The sequence below is a fragment of the Vipera ursinii genome (genome assembly GCF_947247035.1).
Source record: "Vipera ursinii genome assembly, chromosome: 3".
Taxonomy (NCBI): domain Eukaryota; kingdom Metazoa; phylum Chordata; class Lepidosauria; order Squamata; family Viperidae; genus Vipera; species Vipera ursinii.
In genome coordinates, this window is record NC_139516.1 from 43,042,529 (window position 1) to 43,066,912 (window position 24,384).

The 24,384-nt window shown below is 38.4% G+C and overlaps 1 protein-coding gene across 2 annotated transcripts in view; it reads right to left on the reverse strand.

The window, feature by feature from the left end:
• Positions 1–24,384, reverse strand: part of SRGAP2 (SLIT-ROBO Rho GTPase activating protein 2) — a 230,891-nt gene that overhangs the window by 39,212 nt on the left and 167,295 nt on the right. For both annotated transcript variants that reach the window (XM_083357482.1, XM_083357481.1), the window contains exons 11-12: positions 7,575–7,659; positions 4,526–4,553 (exon numbers count right to left, since the gene is read on the reverse strand). In XM_083357482.1, coding sequence (XP_083213608.1) covers positions 4,526–4,553; positions 7,575–7,659 — 113 coding nt within the window. The remainder of the gene's footprint in view (positions 1–4,525; positions 4,554–7,574; positions 7,660–24,384) is intronic.

A 24,384-nucleotide genomic window follows, 5' to 3' on the forward strand; every position in this document is an offset into this window, starting at 1 on the left:
AGAGAAAACATGTTTCAAATAAATCATTTACAGTCAAAGTATCAATTTATTTGAAATATATAGAGTTCAGGGGGTGGGGTTTGTAGAGAAGAATCAAATACAAGACATATTTCCATTAATTTACTTCTAAGTTTTAAAATCTAATTTAAAATAAAAGTACTGTAATGGTCAGGCACAGTGGGGACTTATTGCTAACAGATGGCTATACTTAACCTTTTACTTCCAATCTTAGAGAGCATCACTATAAAGCCCTTTCTTTCTGTAGTATCATTTTGAAATTATTTAAAGGCAGCACGGTGCTAAGAAAGGCTTGCTCTGCTGGGTGATTTACAGCCACAAGGGTGAGAAAATTCAAATTATTTTCTCTGAGACAAATTCAAACTTAATGTACTTTAATAAAACATGTCTTCAATAAAACAAAGGTAACAGGACTGAAATAACAAGAACAATTACAAACCATCTCATAAATATGTTTGTGATTTCTTATATATTACTAGGAGACTCAGAGTAGAATGACCATTTAAACATTTGTTTAGGTGTTCTCGTGTGGAACACCTTGTCACTCAGTTTAAATATAATGGAGTACCATCATATCTGCTCAGAACGTCACTTGAGGGAGAGGATTAATGGGTTTCTCTGATCATAGAGAAATGACTAAGGAATGTAGTGATATTAGAAGTTAGCTAGAAGATTTATGCAGTGTATCTATGGTGGCAGCTAACCTAATGATATTTCTCAGGAGTCCTTAAGACGAACAGAAATTTAGTTTGCCTTTATAACTTATCTACAGATCCAAGGCACTTAAATTTAATCATTTGGATGGCTCTCCTGAGGACCTGTGGAACTATACCTTGAACTGATGTGATTGAAATCCTTCCTAGGGGAAAACAGAGTTGTCTCTAGACTGACTTATGACTTCGAAAATAACTTTGAAGAAAAAAAAACTGGAGTACATGACACACTCACTCCAAACAAATTTTTGGATGAGATAGCACGTAATGCTAGTATTTGTTGTATATAGAGTCTAATTTCAAGCAGTAATTTTTCCAGGTGAACTATCACAGACAGTCACTAGTAGCTGAAGTAAACACCTCCAGATAATATCGAGCAGTAGTCTGTGAAAGAATAAGGTAGTTTTCCATTTCCATTTTCTTCTTGTTTGTTTATTGCTCTGGTGTCCTATCAACCTTAGTATATAAATACAATCCACACATTTTAAATCTTAACACTCAATTTTCTTACTCTGACAACAGATCCATAGTGGTTAACAATAAATAACCTGATGTTATTGCCCCAAATCAATGGTGAATGATACAAAAATGATTGATCTTAATTACTGCCTATATGTATATACTATTATATGCTTATTTGCACTTACAATGGACAAATAGATGCTTGCAATTACAATGTGATGCCCAGTTGTTTTTCTTGAAGTTTACTTAGAACCCCAGGAGGTTATGCTCACTTTTCCCTATTATCCATAACCGAAAGCAAGTTAATAGAGGCTGCTTTCCTGCTGTTTATGTTGTCAAATAAACATAAATTTTGATAAAGAAGATTGGAAGGGATGGACAAAAATATAAGGATTAAATCTTGTTTCCTTCTTAGTCTCCTCTTTGAGACATCAATGAAAAGTGTCATTAGGGTGCGAGATAACATAAGTGATAGTTTATATATTATGGTTAGCCAGAATATGATTGATTTGCTTTGCTCATAACTTCCTGTGTTGTCAATCTATTATGGATTGGCAAACAAACTATGCTTTAAATATAATGGTCTAGTGAAAAGTGGGAACTCAGTCAAAATACAAACACAGAGAACACAAAGGTCCCTGTTCTTCCAACCCAATTCAGAATATTGATCCATTTAGCTTAGAATGGTCTATGCTGGCTGGCAGAAGCCATCTATTCAGATTCAACCAGACGTTTTTCCAAACTCTCTTTAAAATGAAGCAATTTTCCGATAGCAGTGCACCATTGGTAGACGGCAACACCAACCAAGGATTAGTAGTTAAAAGACTTCATCTCAAACAGATAATATACCGGTAAATGGATTCTCTCAAAATGATAACAACTTTCTCTTAATATGTGAACAACTACCATACAACCTTGTCTTAGAACTGGAGAATTGAAATGACAAATATGGAGCATCGTGGCAATATACTATTGAGATAATTTGGCTAGATATGAACCATCAGCCTGCCATTCATTTATCATCTTGCTCATTGTTCCTTGATTTTATAACTAAAATCATTTCAGCTGTCCATGTTCAACTCAATTTAAAAGTAATGGAAGCAGCTGGTGATAGGTCAAACTGACTTGTGTGTTGTTTACAGGTTTGTTTCAGTGTATGGTTTTATTACTTTATGAGTGTAATCCATCTAGAATCATGAGGGGGTGGCAAACAAATGGCTGCATCAATAAATAATTGCAAAAAGGAATACCCCATTTTATCTTTTTGGAAGTCAGCTCTGATAGCCTCCCCCCTGCTTTTACTTCCAAGTTGGTTAATCCCATTCTGACAAATGAATTGCTGGAAATAAAGGTTACTGGAAAAAATCCCTTATATAATTCAGTTCCTTGCCAAAACAGATGGATGATAAATTTGAAAGAAAAGCAACTTCTCTTGTGCTTAAGATACATATTTTTAATTTTGTGGTATTTTTTAAAAATAATAAAGACAAGAATCAAGAAAGAATCTAGATGATTCCTCTGTTGTTCTTCTGTCTTGTGCTGTTTTTGTCTGTTTTTCCCCCAGTCTTCGTTTTTAAATGTTTTAACAATTGTAAGCCATGAGAAGTTACTGGGTGTTGAGTGGTGTATAAATTTAATGAATTATTATTAACACATTGCAAGGATTGGGATAGCAATGGAATTCCAATGTAGTCCCAATAATAGATTAATTATTATTACTAAGGATTAAATGAAAATGGTGGCGATGCAGGTTCTTCTCACAGGCAATCTAAGGTATTTTCAAATTTTGGTCTCAATACTACTGTTATATTTAATACTGTACCACAATGAATCGTATCAGCTGAACTTCATTTTTTATTTTATTTATTTATTTACTTGATTTATATCCTATCGTTCTTTCCACAGGGATATGTAAATCAAAGTAATTATTCTAGACCAGTTAACCTTTTTTTAAAAAAATATAGTCATGAACATACATCTTGGCTTCTAGGCCAACAATAATAGCAATTTGGAGTTTTGTAACATTCCACAGACCACCTATAAAAAGTCATTTTTCCCCAATTATTATTTCCACATCTGCAGTGACATTTATGATAGAATGATTGATGTTGGGCCCAGTTATAACAAAACGTTTATTCTCTTCACTGATTTAATCCAATTCTTTGTCAGACCAGATGGGGTCAGTGGGGCAAAATGGAAGAAAACCTCTGTATGATTGATCTCTCCCCTCTTCCGTTAGGCAATCAAAAGCACTTCAATAATTTTTTTAAGGGCTTTTTATCCTACTGGATAGAGATGAATCTACCAGAGCACAGTGCCAGCCTGAGAAAATCTAGAGAACCTATAATATACTATTAGCTAAATAGTCAAATAGTCAAATCACAATAAGCTCACAATGAGCTAAGCCAGAATCAAATCAATCAACAATTAGGGTTTATAAGATTCATGGCTTAGCATGATGTGAGAATGCAGCCAGTTAAAAAATGCAGCACAGTAAAATGTATTAATTTGGATTTCTTTCTTGTTCATTTTCTCAAGTGCATTTGGTAATTAGAGCATGATGACAGGCTTAATGTGGGGCTCTCCCAAGTTAAATTTTGCTTTTCATTTAATTTGAAATTCAGTACCTGTGTTTCCTTCTAAGAAAGGCTATGGCATACCACTTCTATATCTTAGACAAGAAAATGTACAGACATATCCATTACGTGTCTAAGTCAATCAGAAGAGGACTTTATCTTTTTCCTGTATGTCCCCATTTTCTACTTCTAAAAAAGTTCTGGATTTTAGGTGAGGAAGTGCATGGTATTATGCCCCCAAAATACTTATACAAGTGTCACAAACTTGTGTGGCTAGCTGGACAATTGAACAAAGGCATTATAAAGTGTAATAGCTACTTCTACCCTTAGACTGACAGTCAAACAATATGATCAATACTATGCAAATCTCTGTAATGATCTAGTTGTAATCCTTCAAAATTGCAGTGGATCCAAATTCCCCAATGCACACCAGAGGGAATAAATGGCATGATAACAATTTTTCACTGTGTACCACAGCTAATACTTTTGTTTTTGATGAATATTCTAGTTTATAAATGGACTCATTTCCTAACATCATGTTTTTTTTTGTGTGTGTGGGGGGAATAAACTACTCAAAGATTTCTAAACAAAACCAACATTTCCATGAACATTTTATAAAAAAGCATTGAAATCCTGTGGTGCCATCAAAACAATGATTGTTTGGAGGTGAATTAGTTAACATTTGGCTTGCAGGAAACTCCTGCTTTGCCTGTTGGAAGATATTCAAATAAGGAAGCTGCTTGCTGCCACACCTACCTCGCAAGAGAGCAGTCAGTCCTTTGACCTGTGATGAGAAAAATGAAAACAAATTATGTTTTTAAACAGGAAAAAATATGAAGAAGGCATGTGAAAAAATGTGAAAGGGAACTGGAATAAACTATTATGGGAGGGAGGGAAGAAGGCTCAGTGGCTGATTCCCCTCCAGAACAATCATTTTGATCAAGATGATCAGCAGCAAATTAGGAAATATGGAAGTGCTCCGAACTTGCTCTACCAGTTTTAGTGGAGATGTGATAGAGTAAATAGGACAAATTACTACATATAAATAGGCAGCAAACCTCACACTCACTTACTTTGATGTTACCTAGCTGAATATTGAAAGGCAAGCAAACAACCAAACTCAGAGAATACCAAAATCTCAATAGTTCAACCCCGAGCTACAAATATTCTCTCCTACTAGATCAGGAAAGGCACAAAACAGTTTTTAGCTGCCTGAGGACTTACCTTGCTCTTTAGACACTGACTTGCTATAGCTGCTAGAATGGTTGAAGTGTAATAAAAAGGCATGGCAGGAAGCATGGCATTTCTTTCTCTATCTAAGCAAGAGATTACTATTTTTCAGAAATTGCTCAGAAAATGTACACAACATTTTCAGATTTATTAGCGTGGAATGTTTTGTCCAATCTGGTCATGCTGGCTGTGGATTAACTGATCTTTCATGCCATACCTCTGGAGAGCTGCTGGTTGCTCTACAAGTTACAATGCACTAGCACACTATCTAGTTCAGAAGCCCATGGTTTTATTATTTCCTTTTTATTATTTTTTAAAAATCCACAAGTATTTCAAATGAGGAAAAAGACACCAAACAGCAATGCCTGGGGGCATTATGGGCAATATTTAAAAGGAGCTCAATTTACAGTAACAGAGAAGACACACATTATCGGACATATAACAAAACTAAGATAGCTTTCTCTATTGGAATGGTATTGATTTATATCAGCAACAGTTTTTTCCCCAAGATCAGAAATGAAATGAATCAAATATTGTTAATTATTAACCATGGGCAATAAATAACACATTTTAAACAATCACTTTCCCACTCACAGCAAAAAAATCTCAATTATTCAAAACAGTTCATATTTTATAATAACATTATACTAAACCAGAGTTTCTTACCATCTGCCCAATTTTCATTACAGAATATTAACATGTATACAGCTACATGGCTTTAACAACATCAAAAGGCTTTAGTATTAAATTAACATATACAGGTAAAAGATAGGAAATAATTATTCTGTACCAAAAGACCTGCTACTGGTAGTATTTTCTATTAATGGAATCTGCCATGTCCAGAGTAAAATCATTTACAAGTCGGAAATAGAATGGGACAGAGAAAACAAATCAATACTGTTTCCCCACAAAACTAGATAACCAGTTGAATTGTGCATTCTGCCAAGCAATCTCTAACAAAGAAACAATTCCAAAGACTTCAAGCATGCAGTTTTTGGTCCAACAACATTTATCGATAGTGGTTAAGATTAACATCTAAACCCATTTCAATTTATAGCATTTTGCTTTGGATTAGAAAGCAATGTATTCTTCTAACATTCTTGCTCAGCCAGATAACTGCATTTATCTCTTTTTAAATAGCTTAGATTTGGGACTGGGATCTTTGTGAGCAATGTGAATTTCACAAAAGCATCACTAACTACCAGAAAAAAGAGGTTTTCTGATTTTATGAAATCAGGCAAAAAATACCTTAAGTGTTTCTGATGCTCCCCCAGCAGGGAGTCAGTTAAAGGAGCAAGTAGGTTAAGAGAAGCGTATGCTGGAATGCAGAAATCAGCAATAACTCAAGAATGTGGTTTGTCATAGGATCAGCTTGAGTATTGTATGATGATACTCAAAGGGAGGGAAAATGCTCAAAGGAAATAACCTTTCTGACTTGTTTTACTTTACATGATAGCTGAATAATTTCTTTAACTGAAAAATCTTTAAAAAAAATTATGCATACTGCTTTGTTTGACTTCCAGTGGGATGAAAAATAACAATTTTGGCTATGTTTTTGATTTAAAATAACAAATAATTCGATCCACATTCATTTGTATATTCTGGCCAGAGCATTTTCCAAGTCATTTGCATTACTTCTTTTAGACTTCTTCACAGTATGAAGAAATAAAAATGTCAAGTCTCTATAATAATTCCCCAAATATAAAATATATACTCAAAGCTACCTGTTCTTGGCCAGAGGAACCCAGCCATATGGTTCAGGATAAGATTTTATAAGAATCAAAGAAAGTTCTGTCAAATATTGGTTCATTGCATATTGCAGTTTAGAAAAAATTCTGTGGTTTACATTCTCTCTCCAAAGACTTCAATCCTGTAGGTGCAACACAGATCAATATGAAGAGCTACTTTATTGTCTGGAGTTGATTCTTGCAGTTAAATTAAAAGTGAAAGCTATTCTGCTAACTTATTTAGATTACCTGTCCTTGCTCTTCCCAGATTCTGGAATGGGTTTTTCATGAGTGTTCATATCCATCATTTCTGATGACATCTTTGATTTGGTCACTGGCACCAGACAATTAATTCCAGCAATAACCACTGGCAATCCATTCATTTTATTAAAGTGCCAACAGGCTATATGCATGCCAGAGTGCATTTTAATTCTACTTGAAAACACCCAGTTTTCCTGTGTGACTAAAAAATCCATACAGACATGGGAAGCAACCTAGTTCAACAATAAAAGTGCTTCCCTAATGATAGAATATTTGCAGACCATGAGAAAAAAAATGATTAATTGCAAAAATTAACCTAATTTGATTCTGTAGATATGCTGAAATGGGAGGGGAGTGGAGAGAAAATGGTTTCACTTAAACAAATAGATGTTGCACATTATCGGCTCATTAAGCACTTCCCTTTTGCCATTACTTAAGCAGCACTGCAGGGATGGAATAATAAATCCATAAAACATGACTTTGTCCACTTAGCATTGATAATCCAAGATTGTTATGCTCAGTCAGCTGCCTAATTTAGTAATTACAAAGGCTGGGCTGATATAGTGACAAGCAATTCTCATGCTTACTTTCTCCCAGAGTCTTCTGGAGGAGGTCATGCTTGGCCTGGAGCTTGGTGATGAGATTTCTCCCTTCCAGATATTCCTTCAATTTCTAAAAGAAGAAAGAAAGAAAAATATATTTGAAGAATTAAAATATATTTCTCAAATATCTGAGAGTAATAAACCAAGGAATCAGAGAGACTCAAAAAGTCAACATTCTGCCATGTTGCATTTGAACACTATTTTGTGAGAACGAATTTGGAACAAATCAACCACTGGGTTTGCTGTTTAATAACTAAAACCAATATAATTAAATGCTTTCAATCAGAGATCCCTTAATGGCACAGTAGTATAAGCAAACCTTCATGGATCAGATTAGAGATGGCAGTGTTGCTTCATATAAGAACCAATCAACACTAATAACCTTAATTTCTTTGCTTCATTGAACGATTTCATATTCTACTCTATGGCTTTTAAAATAGGATTAACAATATATTCAGACTAAGAATGGTAAAGTGTACATGTGTAACCCCATTAATAATGACACAAAAATATTTGTATGCTGACTGAATTTCTTTTTTTAAAAAAGAGCTCCATGTAATCCAAATAAAACATACAATGCTTTAAAAGAAACTACATATAATCCCTGGAATATTTGAGGTTAAAAGCCCTCTCAGATCATTGAACATTCATCTAGTCATTCAATTAGGACTCAATTGTTTCTGGAGGAACATAAACTGTAGTTGCTATTCAATAATTAAAGATATGTTGCCCATAAATATGAGGTTGCCCCAAAGGGGCAGAGCTTCCAGTGTGACATTGCAACATTACTTTTGTCATTTGGTGAAAGTAGTGAATTCCTGTGGATGCCCTCTCTTTGCATTTTGTGTAATTTGTGTGATGATATTATTAACAAGTAACATAAATGGACACAAGTGATTTTATTTACTTATTATATTTGTACACTGCCAAAACGTGCTGTTCAAACAGATACAACAATAAAAACATAAAAGAACAAATTACAAGAAAAGAGAAACCAATTATGAATATAATAATAACCTCAGTCACCATTACTTCGACAGTTAATGAAATAGTTAATATGTAAAATATATTCATTTTAACAATTTATTGAAGGATGTTGGCTATACAGGGAGAGGCAGTTCCAGAAACTGAGGTCCATCACAGAGAAATGTTGCCTACAGTTTCCATCAATCTCACCTCTGATGCATATGGGATACTCAGCACCACAGCTAGGGCAGTTATATTTGGCAGGTGTGTATATGTAAAGAAGGTCTTTAAGATATGTAGGGCTTTAAAAACTAAAGCCAATACTTGAAATTATAAATATTGCTATAATTCAGTAAACTACAAAATGAGTGTGAACATAAAGTTGTATGCATACATTAATACCACGTCAGAATTGGTAAAGCACTGAATATTTGGATATCCTCCAACTTTTGGGATAGGAGGTTAGCTTTTTGAGAGGTTTTTCTCTCTTTTTTTTTAAATATAAATCTTTATTTACATTTTGTGTTAAAAACACACCATACACCAACAAAGACAAAAAAAACATTTACAATAAACAAAAAACGAAATCAAAAAATTGAAAACCATTTCAAAAATTTCACATTATATCTACTTCTAAACTAACAATTATATTCCACTCATTAAGTCTCTTATAACCATCCAACTCCAAAGCTTATTCATTATCAAAGACTATATCACTTCATTTTTGACCAACCTCCAAGCCACCCTCATTTCTTTAATCTTTTATCCATCCAAATATACCATTTATTCCATGATAGAAATGCTGGTGTCTCTTCTTTACCCTTCAACTTCTTGGTCAATGTGTCTGCTTCTACACAATCAAGTATTCTCCTAATTATAACTTCATCCGGCGGGTTATGATTTGCCTTCCAAAATTGAGCATACCCCATCCTTGCCGCCGTTAAGATATGTAAAACCAAATACCATATATCCTTCTTAGTATTTCCAGGCCTGGAGCCAAGCAGATACGTCTCTGGTTTAAGATCAACTAAACACCCTGTGATTTTCTCTATCCATTTTTGGATCCTTATCCAATATCTAACCACTTCCGGACATGTCCACCATAACTGATAGTATGTGCCAATCCCTTTACCACACTTCCAACAATCGGCCGACAATCCGGGGAACATTTTGGAAAGTCTGGCCGGAGGGAGATGCCATCTATAAAGCATTTTGTATATGTTCTCCTTATATGACGTGGAAACCACCAGCCTCATATTAGTCCACCAAATCTCTTCCCATTTCTCAAGTGGAAATGCATAACCAAAATTCTTCCCCCAGGCAATCATCGCATCTTTTACCACCTCCTCCCCTACCACCCTAGTTAGCAGCAGTTTATAGCACTTAGATATCATCCCTTTCTCCGGACCCAGCAGAATCTTATCTAATTCCTGCAGATTCAGATAAATACCCCTTCCTTCCTTATCTTTCTTATACCTTGACTGGATCTGCAGGTAGGCCCACCACTCCAGTTGAAACCCTTGCTGAGCCAGATCTTGTCGTGTTTTGAGTTCTCCCCCGCTATCTAAAAGTTCTTTGTAAGTTGGTCTTCTTCCCTTCTTGAGTAGGGTCGGATGGGTCAAGGCTTCCAAGGTTGATAACCAACACGGAATTTGTGCATAGTACTTAGCCCTTATCCCAATTCCGAATCAGTATATCCCTTATGTAGTGGCGAGTAAACTGTTTGCTTGGAGGAGTACCTTCCCGCCAAAGAGCTGCATGCCATCCCTGCAGAAAATCAAATCCTTCCAGACTCAACAATCGATTATTCCTTAAACTTATCCATTCCTTGCCCCAAACTAAGAGGGCAGCCTGATAGTAAAGTTCACAGTTCGGTAGGCCAAGGCCCCCTCTTTCCTTAATTTCTTGCATCATTTTTTCCCCAATCCTGGGCCGTTTCCCTTGCCATACGAATCTAGAAACTACCCCCTCTAACTCTTTTAAAAATTTCAGCGAAAGTTTAACTGGTGCTGTCTGGAAAAGAAAATTCCATTTCGGCAAAACATAAGATTTCACCGTGGCTACCCTTCCTATTAATGACAACTGTATCCTACCCCATTTCCCCAGGTCCATTTTTGTTTGTATCAGTAATTTAGAATAATTATCCTCCCTAATACTTGAACATTTTCCCATCAACCAAATTCCTAAAAATTTCACCTTCTTCACAATTTTAAACCCTGTAATGTCTAACGTCTGTTTACTTCTATTCAAAAGATTTTTCATTAATATATTTGTCATATCTTTATTTACTTGTAGACCGGCCACATTTCCAAATTCCTCAATCCTTTTTAGTAATTTCGTGCTGGATTCCAGAGGGTTTTCCAAAACGAAGACCATATCATCTGCAAACGCCTGCAATTTATAAATTTGGTCTCTTATCTGAAGCCCAGTAATCTCCTCATCTTTCCTTATTATTCTCAATAGGGGTTGTAAGGTTAGGATAAATAAAAGTGGGGAGAGTGGACAACCCTGCCTAGTGCCCTTACAGATATCAAATTTGTCAGTTAAATTCCCATTTATCAACAGTCTCGCTTCCTGCTTAGTATAGATTGCTTTAATCATATTACGGAATTTAGCCCCAAACTCCATATGTTCCAACTGACACATTAGGAAATCCCAATTAACCTATCAAATGCTTTTAGAGCATCGATAAATATTAAAGCTAATTGTTTATCTGGTCGGCTTTCATAATACTCCAGAACATTTAATATAATTCTGAGATTATCTTTTATTTGTCTAGTGGGAAGGAACCCATTCTGGTCTGTATGTATGAATTGGTTTAAGTAAATTTTTAATCTATCCGCAGTTATTGTCGCAAATATTTTATAATCTGAATTAAGAAGGGATATTGGCCTATAATTTTTAATATGCTTCGAAGGGAAGTCATCCTTAGGAATCAAACTAATATTTGCCTCCAACCAAGTTTGCGGGACTATAGCCTCATCCAAAATTTCATTAAATAGATCTTTCATATGTTTTCCCAATGCTTCCACTAATACCTTATACAATTCTGCAGGAATTCCGTCAGTGCCTGGGTTTTTTTGACATTTCTGTTGTCTGACCACTTTTTCAATTTCTGCTATTGTTATCTCCTGATCTAAAGCCTCTTTCTCATTAGGAAATAACTTAGGAAGGTCTGACTCCGTCAGGTATTGTTTAATCCTCTCCTCAGGAACCTTTTTTTCCTGACATAATTCTGCAAAAAACTCAATCGCTATCTTTTCTATCCCTTCTTTATCCCCTATCAGTGTCCCCCTCTTATCCTCTAACTGCTCAATTCTTCTACTTTCCTTCTCTTTCCTTATTCTATAGCTAAGCCATCTCCCTGGCTTATTGGCATATTCAAAATAGTTCTGCCTCGCCACCCTAATTTGACGTGCTATTTTCTCTTGGTCCACAAGGTTGAGTTTATGCCTCCAAAAATCCACCTGCTCCTTCCCATACACTTTCTGTGGGTTTACCTGGAGAGCCTTCTCTGCGTTAGTAAGTTGCTCAGCAATTTCCCCCCTACTTTCCTCCTCCTTCCTATGTTTAACTGCCATCTGTTTTATTTAGCCGTATCCCAAACTATTTTTTTTTAAGCTGGAGTCCGAGATGGCGCTGCCTTGGGAGAAGAGGCAATAGACGGACGAGCCTCTTGTTGTTTTTCAGGCCTCCTGCGGCGATATTCTGCCATTTCCAGCCCTGGAGAGGCTGGGAGAAGCTGAGGGGGCATCTTTGGAGGCGAGGTGTGATGCAATCACTTCGCTGGAAAAAGGAAAGCACCCCCGAGGATCCGGAGGCTTGAAAGAGGGCCACGGTTTGGCAGCCCAGAAGCCAATGACTCGGCAGTTTGAGAAGAAGCAGGGAAGCGAGAAAGAGTGGAAGAGAATTTAAAGACTTTCTGAGCGAGCGCGCCAGTGGGGTGCTAAGCAGATGTGAAAGGAGCGGCAGCCAGTTATCGGGGGTGGTTTTGGCAACAAATATTTTTCTTTCTTTCTTTTCTTTTCTTTTTTCTTTTTTGTTACCCCTTTTGTCTTTTGCTGCCGTGAATGCTGATTAGAGGCTTAAATGGACTTGTCTACAAATATGACATGATTGGTGGAAGCTTTCTCTCAATTTCAAAAGAACATAAAAGCTTTATTCAAGTACACTTTTCTTGAAAAGCGCTCAGCGGAAACTCCTTAATCTTCTTAACTGACACAGAGCTCATTAAATATCAGAGGTGTCTAAGTATCTATACTATTGACATTTTGATGTGTGTATTCCTTATTCAGTATTAATTTAAATGTTTTATATTTCAGTGAACTGATTAATTACAGAATTACAGGTGATGGCTTTTCAGTGCAAATCAGAGCAATTAGGTTTTTAAAGGGCAGTAGGAACACATTTTGAATGGAAAAAAAACACACCAAAATTTCTATATTGTGTAATGCAAAATTAAATAACTCTCAAGATAAGGATAAATGAACACTAAAGCTATCTGTACTTCCCTGAGAGATTCAGGAAACAGTATGCCAAAGCAGTGATTGGAGCACCTTTCAGCACTGATATGTTCACAGTTCAGTGGCTTACTCCCTGCTGTCAGTCAAGACTCCCTTAAAATAAATAACCACCTGATAATAAGGCAGGACAATTGCTTGCCTGGAGCCAATTTAAATTGAAAGTGATATTCTGAACCCTAAACTATTAGGTCACCTTATGAAGATATTTTTAAAAGTCCACAATGGACTCCTATTATTCCAAGCACTTTGCTTTCAAATAATGCATAACCTGATGCTGGTTTATAAGTAAATGTGGCCTGAGAAAAAATAAATCATACTTTGCCCCATTTTGGGACAGCAACAAATTAAGATTCAAACCTAACTAGAAAGATAGTGTTTTCTCATTCTTTCATCACCCACAAAGGAAAACCTTTATCTATTGCTGATTTCCAATCTAAGATGTTACGATCAAATAATAAGAATAAGAACAACAACAACAATAATAAGTTGGAGGGGACCTTGGAGGTCATATAGTCCAACCACCTGCTCAGGCAGGAAACCCTATACCATTTCAGACAAATGGCTGTCTAGTCTCTTCTTAAAAACTTCCAGTGTTGGAGCATTCACAGCTTCTGGAGGCACTGATAATAATCCACTGATTAATTGTTCTAACTGTCAGAAAATTTCTCCTTAATTCTAGGTTGCTTGTCTCTTTGATTAGTTTCCATCCGTTGCTTCTTGTCCTGCCTTCAGGTGCTTAAGAGAATAGCTTGACTCCCTCTTCTTTGGGGCAGCCGCTGAGATATTGGAACACTGCTATTATGTCACCACTCGTCCTTCTCTTCATTAGACTAGACCACAGGTCGGCAACCTGCGGCTCCGGAGCCGCATGCGGCTCTTTGAGCCGTCTCTTGCGGCTCCCAGCCGCCCGGTGCGCGCGCACCTCTTCCAACGGGCAGTGGTGCGCGCGCACCTCTCCAAATGGAGAGTGGCACCGCCCGTTTGGAGAGGTGCACGCGCACCTCCCCGAATGGGCGGAGGTGCGCGCGCACCTCCCCAAACCTTTGGAGAGGTGCGCGCGTACCTCCGCGCGAATGGGCAGCGGTGCCGCTCTTTGAGGAAGCTGCCGCGGCCCGTCTGTGAAGCTGCCGAAAGCGGCAGCTTAGCAGACGGGCCGCGGCAGCTTCCGCAAAGAGCGGCGCCCCTGCCCATTCCGAGAGGTGCGCGCGCACCTCTCCGAACGACCGGAGGTGCGCGCGCACCTCCCCAAACCTTTGGGGAGGTGCGCGCGTACCTCCGCGCGAACGGGCAGCGGTGCCGCTCTTTCAGGAAGCTGCCGCTTTCGTAAACTGCCGTAAACTGAGCGCCCACGCAGCCTTCTCCCCTGAGGTGCGCAAATGGCGGCCGAGGCGCTCCGACGGGCCGGCGAGCGAGCGAGCGAGCGGGCGGCCTTGGGTCTCCGCCCCACTCCGGGGCTCACCTTCACGCGGCTCACGCTGGCCTCGAGCCGCAGCTGTTGCACCACTTTCTTCATAGCGGCTACGTTGGAGGCGCCGGACATGGCCCCCTCCCTCCCTCCCTCCCTCACGCCACTTCACTCCGAGCGACGCCGAACCCGTAAAAACGCCGCCGCTGGCAACGGGGTGGGGCGGGGGAGGTTGTGTTTTTTTTTTTTTTTTTGCTTCTCGGAACTTTCGGACAAGTTTCCGGCGCTTGGAAAACTCCCCCGCCTATAGACTCTCGAGACGGGCGGGAGTTGGGAGTGGTGGTGGGGGGGGGGGAGGGGGGAGGAAAGACTCGTGCGCAGCAGCGCGCGCTGGCGGGCTCCCTGCGCAAACTCGGCCGGGCGCTTCCCCCCCCGAAGCGGAAGTCAAAGTTGCCCGTTGGAAATTAAGTTTGAGAAGCTGAGCGGGCGGGGCTTCCCATCCCGTCTCGAGCGGCAGGAGAGGAGAGGAGGCCGGCGGGGGGTGGGGGGAGGGGCAGCCGCGCAACGAACTTTCCTCAGTTTCCTCGCTAAAGTCCCTTGGGGCGTCGGCCGCGTGTCGTCGGTCGGGAAGGCAGGCTTTGTACTGCTGCAACAGTTGGGGGACGTAACTGCTGGGAAAACAACAACGACAACTCCACGCTTTCGGCAGCTTCCTGAAAGAGCGGCACCGCTGCCCATTCGCGCGGAGGTACGCGCGCACCTCCGGTCGTTCGGAGAGGTGCGCGCGCACCTCTCGGAATGGGCAGGGGCGCCGCTCTTTGCAGACGGGCCGTCGCCATCGGGCAACCGGGAACCGGTTCCATCTCATTTTTAAAAAAATGGCAGCCGCGTGCGTCCGCGCATGCGCAAAAAACCTTTTTGCGCATGCGCGTGCATGGACACATGCACGCGGCTCCCTCTTTTTTTAATTTGTGATGGAACCGGTTCCCAGTGGCTCTTTTTCTTTTTTAGGTTGCCGACCCCTGGACTAGACCACAGGTCTGCAACCCGCGGCTCCGGAGCCGCATGCGGCTCTTCAGCCATCTCCTGCGGCTCCTAGTCCTCTGCCATGTGCAGTCCAAAAAAAAAAAAAAAGTGGGACTAAAAAATTTCAACCAATCAATTCAAATATGCAGGGTAGGTGCATATCTCGCCTTGGCTCCATTCTTCAGTCAAACCCTGTTCTGCGCATGTACACGCATGTGCACACATTTTTTGCGGCTCCCAGTTTTTCCTTTTGTGAGGGAACCAGTTCCGAGTGGCTCTTTCACTGTTTCAGGTTGCTGACCCCTGGACTAGACATACCCAATTCCAACAACCGTTCCTTATATGTTTTAGCTTCCAGTCCCCTGATCATCTTTGTTGCTCTTCTCTGTACTCTTTCTAGAGTCTCAACATCTTTTTTACATCATGGTGACCAAATCTGATTGCAGCCACTGTCATTCAGAAACCAATACTTCTGTCCCTTTAAAATGTGATTGATCAATGTTTTACAATGAAAAGGTCTATTATATTCACTTTGAAGGACAGGACAAGACAAGCAGTTGAAGCTGGTCAGCAGGAATTTTTGATTCTATAGCCAAAGACAGACATTTTATAAACAAGGGACAAAAAGCAGAAACAAGGCTTGGAAATGAGTAACCAAATGGTTGTTGATTCAAAAAGGAAGATTGGCAAGATTCACACCTTAGGACTTGCAATATATAAAGGGTTGTAATGGAAAGTGAGAATGACTTTGGAAGATGGGGGGGGAGAAGTGGTAGAGATGGTGCCTAGGGAACAATCAGATAAAAGGGGGAGGAGCCTACTACTAGGTAATGTGCAGAGAAAGAAATTTAGATTCACTCAAATTATTCAGGCAATAAAAAAAGATGACGGGAGAGTTATCTTTTCAGACTTGCAAGATTACCTGTTACTGTAGTCTTACAATAAAGGAGACTTCACTTGTCTTTTTTTTCTTGTTTGGTCTATCTGGGAGGTTGACAAGGGCAAAATTCCTGGGTCTGGTTAGACAGCAAATTACCTGAATATATGGCTTCCTAATTCTCTGCAATAAATCTACTTACCTAACATTTTAAGTCTGCTTTCTAATGTGGAGCAGGGAGGGAGCGTAACTGCCATTCCTGCTATGAAGCCTTGCAGTATGTTTTGCCTCTCTGGCCCCTGACTAGAGAAGGACAGCCTGACTTCACCCCAGAGATTAAAAAACCCACAGACTATGATTTAGATCACCAGTGGCCTTATTCCAGTATGAGAATGAAGTTGCAATGCAAATGGACCAATTAATCCAGACAATGAAACAAGAGGCAGAACTTGCCACTCGTATTACCTCAAGGCCTTCAGTTTCTGCTTTCGAAACCCTCCAATGCCTTCCCTTCCTGACTAGCATAATAGAAATGTACACAAATTTATTAACTTCCTCACTCATTGTGACTTATATGTATCTCTCTAAGACTTGAGGATTTTCTAACCAATTGCCCTCGTATAGGATTTAAAATCAATCTGATGGACCAAAAAAAGCTGCAGAATGAAGAGTTTGCTTTCTGAGATAGAATGCCCTGGATTTGGACAACAATTTCATGACACTCTTTAGGACTAACATTTGGCAATTCTATTAAACAGATGACTACCAACTGTGAAATGTGCTGCCTACAACACAATAGATATTCTCAGTGTGGCAATACCTTACAGACTTTGGCTGCATTAATATACAATCTGTTTGAGATTGATGGAAGACTTGTATAGGAGGGAGAGGAAGACTCCACTAATTTCTTTCTTTCTTATCTTCCTCCCTTCCACCCTGACTTCAGAATCTGCAGAAGCAGTTTAGCAAAGCTGTATTTTCCGCCATGAAAACCTGTACCAATACCTGAGCTCTCATCTGCTAAATATCATAGTTGTGAAGGAAGGGGATACTTTGTTAAGCAGGTGCCCAGATTGCTCCAAATATAAATTTAATCAAATCAAATCAAATCTAAAAGCCTAGCCTGGTCTTTGCCTTCAGTAGAGGACTCTGTGAAAGTTGCCAGGAATGATTACAGGAATGATTAAGTGACTGAATCCTGTAATGCTACTGACCTAGAAGGGCTCAGAAATAAAACTGCATGTCCTAATAGCAGTGCCAGTCTGGTGCCACTGGCAACTTTCAGAGTTCTCTACTGAAGGCAAATATGCTCTTGATAGGCTTAATTAATTCCTGAAGCTCAGGCTTATGAACACTTATTTTATTTATTTATTTAATAATATTTATATACCGCCCTTCTCCCGAAGGACTCAGGGCGGTGAACAGGGCAAGAATAAAAATACAAATTACAAAAATTAAAAAAGGATTAAATATATGCCCACTAAAAACAGTAAATACAATATTAAAACCCCAATAAAACAACAATAAAAAGACCCCACCAATCCCCCATCAGGCCAGGCCGGCTTGTTCGAATAAGAATGTTTTTAGATCGCGACGAAAGGAGCGGAGATCGGGCGCCATCCGGAGCTCAACCAGTAACTGATTCCATAGCTCCGGGGCGCCCACAGAGAAGGATCTCCCCCTGGGGGCCACCAATCGACATTCTCTGATCGGTGGCACCCTGAGGAGGCCCTCTCTGTGGGAACGCACAGGGCGTAGGGAAGTTGATGCCGGCAGCAGGTGTTCCCTAAGGTACTCCGGACCCCTGCCATGTAGGGCCTTAAACACCATTACTAGTACCTTGAATCTCACCCGGAAGACAACTGGTAACCAATGCAGCTCACGGAGCAGAGGTGTAACATGGGAGTATCGGGAGACTCCCAACACAACTCTCGCGGCTGCATTCTGTACCAGTTGGAGCCTCCGGGTGGTCCTCAAGGGAAGCCCCATGTAGAGAGCGTTGATGAAACAAAGATGTCAGTTGATGAAACAATGAAAGGATGGACATAACACCTTTTAATCCTTCCTAACTGGATGGAGAAGGCATGTTTGGGTCCAAAGGAGGAGAAGATGGAGGGGGCAATATAAGGAGATTCCCATATCCCCCCACCACACACACACACACACAAAACCCACATTTTGTAAAGGACAAACATCAGAAATCTTCAAGCTGAGAAACAAGTAGCCAAATGGCCATTGCCTCAAAAAGATAGAAGAAAGAAAGACAGGATGTAAACCTTAAGACTAGCATATATACAGGGTGGGGTTCTTGGTTATTAATAGATGATTCTTATTTCTCTACAATGAATTAACTTTGTTGAGTTTGTTTGGGAATTGGGAATAGGAAGACCATCTAAGAGCTGTACCCTGTATGAAGCAAGACAATAAGGGACTGTAACACTGTCTCCCTGCTGCAGTATTACAGATAAAATTACATACGAACCTAAGCATTAAAATGCTGACACAGGAGACGCCAAAATTGAGAAATATGCCATTTATTCAAAATGCACCGGATGAAACATTAATCTCAATTGTTGGATGCCAATTTGGTATCAATTACATTTTATGTCTTCCTTATGCCGGTATATACAAGCAACATTTTGAAATATGTATTTTGAACTCCAAATGATAACAATGCTAATCCAGCTACAACCTGTTCAAAGTCAAGTGAAAGGAGTTTAAATTATAGTGCGGTTTATCTGCTAGCAAGTTCTCTGATTAAAAAAAAATGTGTTATCCTATACCATGGGAATCTTGCAGTGGTCTTCCTCTATAACTGCAGAGCTATGAATATCATCCTCCTACTTTGGTATTCACTTGTAGGAAGCAGCTGTCAGGAAGAATAAATAATAAGTTAATGTGTAAACCAGTGTAGGTCTTCCTGCTGGGCTTTTAAAACTAAATGGAAATACTACCTTATGTCCCATATTCCTCTCACTTTGGTTTACAAACATATATACATAAGATATATTTCTGGAATCAAGAAAGCCACTTCCTTTTTAAAATAAAGCAACATGAACACTAAAATAGATATTCTGCTTCAGCAGATATTCCCAGAATGCAATGGGAGAAGACTAGAGTATCACAAAGCTGCACTGTTGTCAGTGAGTAAACAAGGGAGAGATAATTGCATGCTGATAAAAAGCAGCACAGAACTGATTACAGTCATGGTTACAAATACCGGTACTTCCATAAATTTTGTGGCTCTCGTGAAGACTAACAAAATAAATTAAATTTGTTAATTAATGTATTAGTTATTTCACATTCTTTAAAATATTCCCCATTTATTTCATTTTATTTTCTTCATTATTCTGTAAGAACATTGAATAAAGGTTTGGTGCATACTTTTTGATTTTTTTTATTAAGGTTTATTATAGCATAAAATACAATGAAAATGCAGATTAAATAAAGGGACTATGCAGAATGAAGAATAAAGGACAGAAGGAAAAAGGGTAGACTTTTGACTTTCCAACATGACACCATACTAATACAATTATGACCTTATTTTTTACAGTACCTATAATTATTAAAAGCCAGTTCTATAAGTACACAATCATTAAATCTTCAAACTAAATTCTGAATTTCATTTTTTCTATTTCAAGCATAAAAACCAGAAGCAATATCCCAACAGAAACAAGATCAAATAATATCTCTATTTAAAACAGCTTATATCACCAAAAATCCATTTTTTCTCCCCCCCCCCTCTTGTCAGAAGTGATATATATTTCTATTTACACATTACTATTTCTAAGTTATCTTCATTTATATTAAGAAAAATCATTATATGCTTTCAAATTCTTTAACCGTAAAGGGAAAACTCTATTATATTCATTTTAAGACTCTAAACATTTCTTTAAAAGTTTCATCTTTATAATTTAAATCAATTAATACTAATGCATCTTTTAAAACTTTCTTTTAACACACATACTTTCAAATTCACTTTCAATAATATTTTGCAAACTGTAGGAATTACTCAAAATTATAAATGATATAAATAGTTGATAGATAAGAAAGAGAGAGGTGATATAGAAACAACTCACTTTATAAGCACAAAACAAAGCATTGGGCATATTACCTATGAAGAATCAGGACCACATGTTAAGTTCCAGTTTAACTGATTAATTGCTGATGCCTATACATAGAAATCTAATCAATTAATGGCGAGCACCAAATTGGCACTAGATAAGAGTTAACAGAATTCAAGAAGACTAGGATTGCTTGTAGTAATATAACGATTCCAGGGTGATTCCTCTTTTAACTCTTCCCCAGAGTCTGCCTCTCCTTCTCCTACAGGAACTTTCTTTTAATTTCATATGTCAAATAAATAGAAAACCCGTCCTAATTCCAATTAGTTTATTAAATTTAAGTAACACCCTCCATCTTGTCCTAATAAAATAAAATATTTTTCTTCTTTGGAAACCTATTAAATAAATACCAAGTTCTCTTTTTCTCAAGAGATCCTCCAATATGATTTTTTAAACCAATATGGATTTTTGGTGCCATCTTGAATAGCTACTATTAAAGTATAAAGAAAGAAATACTCTTCTTTGTCGCTTATACTTAAAAGCTGAGGTTGCTTACATTATTCAGTTTCAAAGACCTGCCTGGCCATTTCAAATTCATTTGTAAATATATATTTTATGCTACTTCAATTGGCAAGTTGCTTCTTCTGAACATTATAGAGTTCAGATGATTCAAATAGTTTTTAAAAGGTCTCTTAAAATTCAACAGCACTCATAACTGTAACTATCTCCCTCATAATCAATATTCAAAATATGATGCTGACTGCATGAGAAGATCTAAGTCACACATTGGAAAATATTGCTGCAGCTGCATGTTAAAACAGATCCCAATCTCATACATCTAGAAATAAACCCTGCCGGCTTCAAAAAGAAACCTAAGTCGCAAGTACATCTGTTTTGGATTATATCTTACATTTGGAATTCACAATATAGACTCATTACCAGAAACATTAATGCAAACCAAATTAAGAAGATATGTATTTCCAAGATGGCAGATGCTATACTTTGGTTTATTTATTAAACTTGCTTATAATGCCTCAATCTAATAATTGTCGGCAATATGCACAATACATTATCAAAAATAATATGATAACCATCTTAGCTGCCATACTCTGCACCAATCACAGCCCTCTTCAAAGGCATCCCCATATAGTTTGTTGCAAAGCGAACCTATCCAGAATGTCAACTGAAAACAATGTTTCAAGGGGTGAAGATATGAGGGCAATTCAGAAATAAAACTCTGTTTGGTTTTCAATGACAGACACTCGCAGATACAAACTTGTATTATACACATTAGAAAACTGAATAGCAGCTCCACAGTGAGGAATTTAGTCTGAGTTTTCTTTGTTCCCTGTGAACTCCTGACACCAACCAGTTCAAAACCTCACAGCATCTCCGGTCTGGCTGAGGGTTATGATATACAGCTAAGTATTATGAACATACTGATGATACTTTATCTGAAAACAACAGTGCTAGGCTGCCTTAACAGAGGGATACAATCAAGATCACATGAAGTATTAATACCACTTCACAATGTCTTGGTAAGGCCACACTTGGAATACTGCATCCAGTTTTGGTCACCACGATGTAAAAAAGATGTTGAGACTCTAGAAAGAGCACAGAGAAGAGCAACAAAGATGATTAGGGGACTGGAGGCTAAAACACATAAGGAACAGTTGATGGAACTGGCTATGTCTAGTTTAATGAAGAGAAGGACAAGGGGGGACATGATAGCAGTGTTCCAATATCTCAGGGGCTGCCACAAAGAAGAGGGAGTCAAGCTATTCTCCAAAACACCTGAAAGCAGGACAAGAAACAACAGGTGGAAACTAATCAAGGAGAGAAACAACCTAGAACTAAAGGGAAACTTTCTGACAGTTAGGAACGACCTGCCTCCAGAAGCTGTGAATGCTCCAACACTGAAAGTTTTTAAAAAGAGACTGGACAGCCATTTGTCTGAAATGATATAGGGTTTCCTGCCTGAGCAGGGGGTTGGACTAGATGACCTCCAAGGTCCTTTCCAACTTATCATCATCATCATCTTAGAGACTTAGTTTATATAGATATTAAATAACATCAGAAAGAGTACTGAGCCCTGTAGTATCCACAATGAAGTGTTTCCCTCATGACTACACACTGGAACTCGGATAAAAGTGGGCCCACGATAAAATTTGCCTCTAACCCCAGAAGCAGGAATCCAAAGTAGCATAGAAATATACATGTGTTGATATTTTACTGCCATTATGTAAGCTGAAACTCAAGCATGTATCAGTGCTTGGTTGTGTTTGTTTATAGTTGTGTTTGTTCATTGTATTTTATTTATTAATAAAAAATTATTAAATTTGTTTGCCACCTATTTCGCTACAATTTTACTTCATTTCTTGCATTTCCTTGGAGGACTAATGATCCAGTTGGTATTCTTGAGTAGAAAGTAGCCTGTGAGAAAAAGATCACTGGTTGCCTTCACAATCATTGGGCAATACCCAAAGTACCCTCTAGAAAACCTCAGGATCCATTAAGCTCTGGGGTGAATTATCCTAATAGGTCTATTGCCCCAAGGGGTCCTGTTTGCTCATATGATTCTGAGCTTCAGAGGATATTTTGGAATACTAAAAGCATTCTAAGCCCTCTAATTCTGTCAGATTCCCCAAAGCATAGAAAAATTGATAATGGGCCAGATCAACTAATCTGATGAGCTGACAGAACAGGCTTGTATAATGCAATATCTTTCTTGTTCAGACCTAACATAAAACCCACCTAGGAACATTGCAAACCTAGGTAGACTGCCTTTTACCTTGCTCACAAAAGTGTATCTTATTAAAATGCACAGTAATGTAATAGTTTATGTTCTTGTTTCCTTGCATTTATTTTCTCCCACCATTATTGCTCAGTCACAACTATTTTCAGGTTGCACAAATCATATGATACTTTTAACTAAAGCCTGAAATTCATATTAAGGGTACCTGTAAGCTGGAAGATCATATGGAAGTTTATTTATCCTGAATATATGAATATGACATGATTAATGGCATATGCATTTCCTAGAGGCAGAAGGTTAATGTCACTGCCATTGGTTGACAGCAAGAATGGTTAAACAATGTGAAGAAAAAAAGCACTGATAAAATTCATATTTATTTGAAAAGGATTGAGTTTTTTTCCTAAAAACAACAACATGGAAGCTCATTTAATAACCATTAACAATCAACTGCTTGTTAATTGAATCAATTCTTTTTTTTGCTTACATTCAGCTTCCATTCAAACCTTTTAATTTAATAAGGCTTTTGAAGCATTTTTATTTCTTATCTAAAAGAATGATATACTCTCCAATAAATCTATTACTAAACCAAATCCAGCATAAACCACTTTATCTGCTTAAGTAATTTGCAGAGTAGGCAGCACTTTTTAAAAGTCCCATGATCCCTATAGAGGAACATAGCAATTTAAAACATGCAGCCACAAAGCAATGAAGCAAAGCTTCTTTACATATGTGCCAATTCACATGGGGCCACATTCCACCAGTTGGCTGGGGGAAAATTAAGAAGGGAGATGAAGCAAGTCTAAACAATAGGCCACAGGCCACATCACAGAGGCAACAACTGAGGGAGTGTCACTTTCTGTCTTGCTGACTGGTTGAAATGTATACAAGAAATGAAACACATCAAGGATTAGAAGCTGTGTATCCGGAATGAATAAGCAGAATGACAAGATTGATACTGACAGTATTCTAATCACTCTCTGTTCTCAAATGAAGGTTTTTCTAATGTTACCTCCAGAGTTTCAACCCAACATCAGCTGCTGCTTAAAAGTTGGCTGTAAATTGATCAATTATTTCCAAGGATCCCTTCCTAGGGACAGAGCACGTCTGCCTCTCTCTAAATCTTGAGACATGAGCATTCTCAGGGATTTAGTTAATATTTGGCTGCCTCAATCCAAGTTG